Source organism: Malurus melanocephalus, unplaced genomic scaffold (genome assembly GCF_030028575.1).
Source record: "Malurus melanocephalus ecotype Western Australia unplaced genomic scaffold, MMel_1.1 scaffold_266, whole genome shotgun sequence".
NCBI lineage: Eukaryota > Metazoa > Chordata > Aves > Passeriformes > Maluridae > Malurus > Malurus melanocephalus.
This window is the reverse complement of record NW_026623498.1, coordinates 1055173-1056968: the sequence shown is the minus strand read 5'-3', so window position 1 is coordinate 1056968 and position 1796 is coordinate 1055173. Positions and strand designations below refer to the sequence as shown.

Below are 1796 nucleotides of genomic sequence, written 5' to 3'. Positions count from 1 at the left end.
AGCCCAGCCCAGCTCCGCACCTCCTTTTCATGATACTGATGTGCAGATCCTCCTCCTGCTTCACCTCGGGGTGCTGCCCATTGCTCCTGTCGCTCTCCTCGCTGTCGTCGCTGTGCGAGAACACCGAGCTCAGCTCCTTCTTGGGGATGCGGGAGGGGGGCAGGGGGATCGTCCTCTTCTCTGCCAGGCGGCCCCGGTTCTGCACGGGGTGGGACAAAGAGGAGAAAAAGAAGGATTTGGTGAATGATCTCAGAGCCACGGAGCTCCTCTCCAAAGCTGCCAGTCCCTGCTGGCTGCGCAAACATTTCCAGCACGGGCATTTCTATTCTTAATTCTTAATTCTTAATTCTTAATTCTTCCATTTCCAATCAAACCAATGCACTTCCAGCTTCTCCCAACCCTTCATTGCCAACCTGCATCTCACCCACAGCAGAGGAAAGGAGGGTGGCACAATCAGGAGCTCCTCTCCAAAGTTTTCAGTCAGGGCAGAGCTCCTGCTCACTGTGCAAACATTTCCAGCATGGGCATTTCTATTCTTAATTCTTAATTCTTAATTCTTCCATTTCCAATCAAACCGTGCACTTCCAGCATCTCCCAACCCTTCAGTGCCAGCCAAGAGGAAAGGAAGGTGGCAGCACCATCAGGAGCTCCTCTCCAAAGCTGGCAGTCAGGGCAGAGCTCCTGCTCACTGTGCAAAGATTTCCAGCATGGACATTTCTATTCCTAATTCTTAATTCTAAATTCTTCTATTTCCAATCAAACTGTGCACTTCCAACCTCTCCCAGCCCTTCAGTGCCAACCAAGAGGAAAGGAGGGTGGCAGCACAATCAGGAGCTCCTCTCTGGCAGAGCTCCTGCTCGCTGTGCAAAGATTTCCAGCATGGACATTTCTATTCTTAATTCTTAATTCTTAATTCTTAATTCTTAATTCTTAATTCTTAATTCTTAATTCATTTTTCATTCTTAATTCTTAATTCTTAATAATTCTTAATTCTTCTATTTCCAATCAAATCCTGCGCTTCCAGCCTCTCCCAGCCCTTCATTGCCAGCCTGCATCTCACCCACAGCAGAGAAAAGGAAGGGTGGCACAATCAGGAGCTCCTCTCCAAAGTTTTCAGTCCCTGCTGGGCGTGCAAACATTTCCAGCACGGGCATTTCTATTCCTAATTCTTAATTCTTCTATTTCCAATCAAACCGTGCACTTCCAGCCTCTCCCAACCCTTCACTGCCAGCCTGCATCTCACCCACAGCAAGAGGAAAGGAGGGTGGCACAATCAGGAGCTCCTCTCCAAAGTTTTCAGTCCCTGCTGGGCGGGCAAAGCTCCTGCTCGCTGTGCAAACATTTCCAGCATGGGCATTTTTATTCTTAATTCTTAATTATTTTATTTCCAATCAAACCGTGCACTTCCAGCTTCTCCCAGCCCTTCAGTGCCAGCCTGCATCTCACCCACAGCAGAGGAAAGGAGAGTGGCAGCACAATCTCCAAAGCTGCCAGTCAGGGCAGAGCTCCTGCTCGCTGTGCAAACATTTCCAACATGGACATTTCTATTCTTAATTCTTAATTCTTCTATTTCCAATCAAACCGTGCACTTTCAGCATTTCCCAACCCTTCAGTGCCAACCAAGAGGAAGGGAAGGTGGCAGCACAATCAGGAGCTCCTCTCCAAAGCTGGCAGTCAGGGCAGAGCTCCTGCTGGCTGTGCAAAGATTTCCAGCACGGGCATTTCTATTCCTAATTCTTAATTCTTCCATTTCCAATCAAATCCTGCACTTCCAGCCTCTCCCAGCCCTTCATTGC

General features: G+C 48.6%; 1 protein-coding gene across 1 annotated transcript in view; it reads right to left on the bottom strand.

Annotated features, from left to right (window-relative positions):
• Positions 1–20: 20 nt before the first annotated feature.
• LOC130579311 (uncharacterized) overlaps positions 21–1796 on the bottom strand; it is a gene marked incomplete at its 3' end in the record, with an annotated part of 20731 nt that continues 18955 nt past the window's right edge. The window contains exon 3 of the mRNA XM_057375996.1: positions 21–199. Coding sequence (XP_057231979.1) covers positions 21–199 — 179 coding nt within the window. The remainder of the gene's footprint in view (positions 200–1796) is intronic.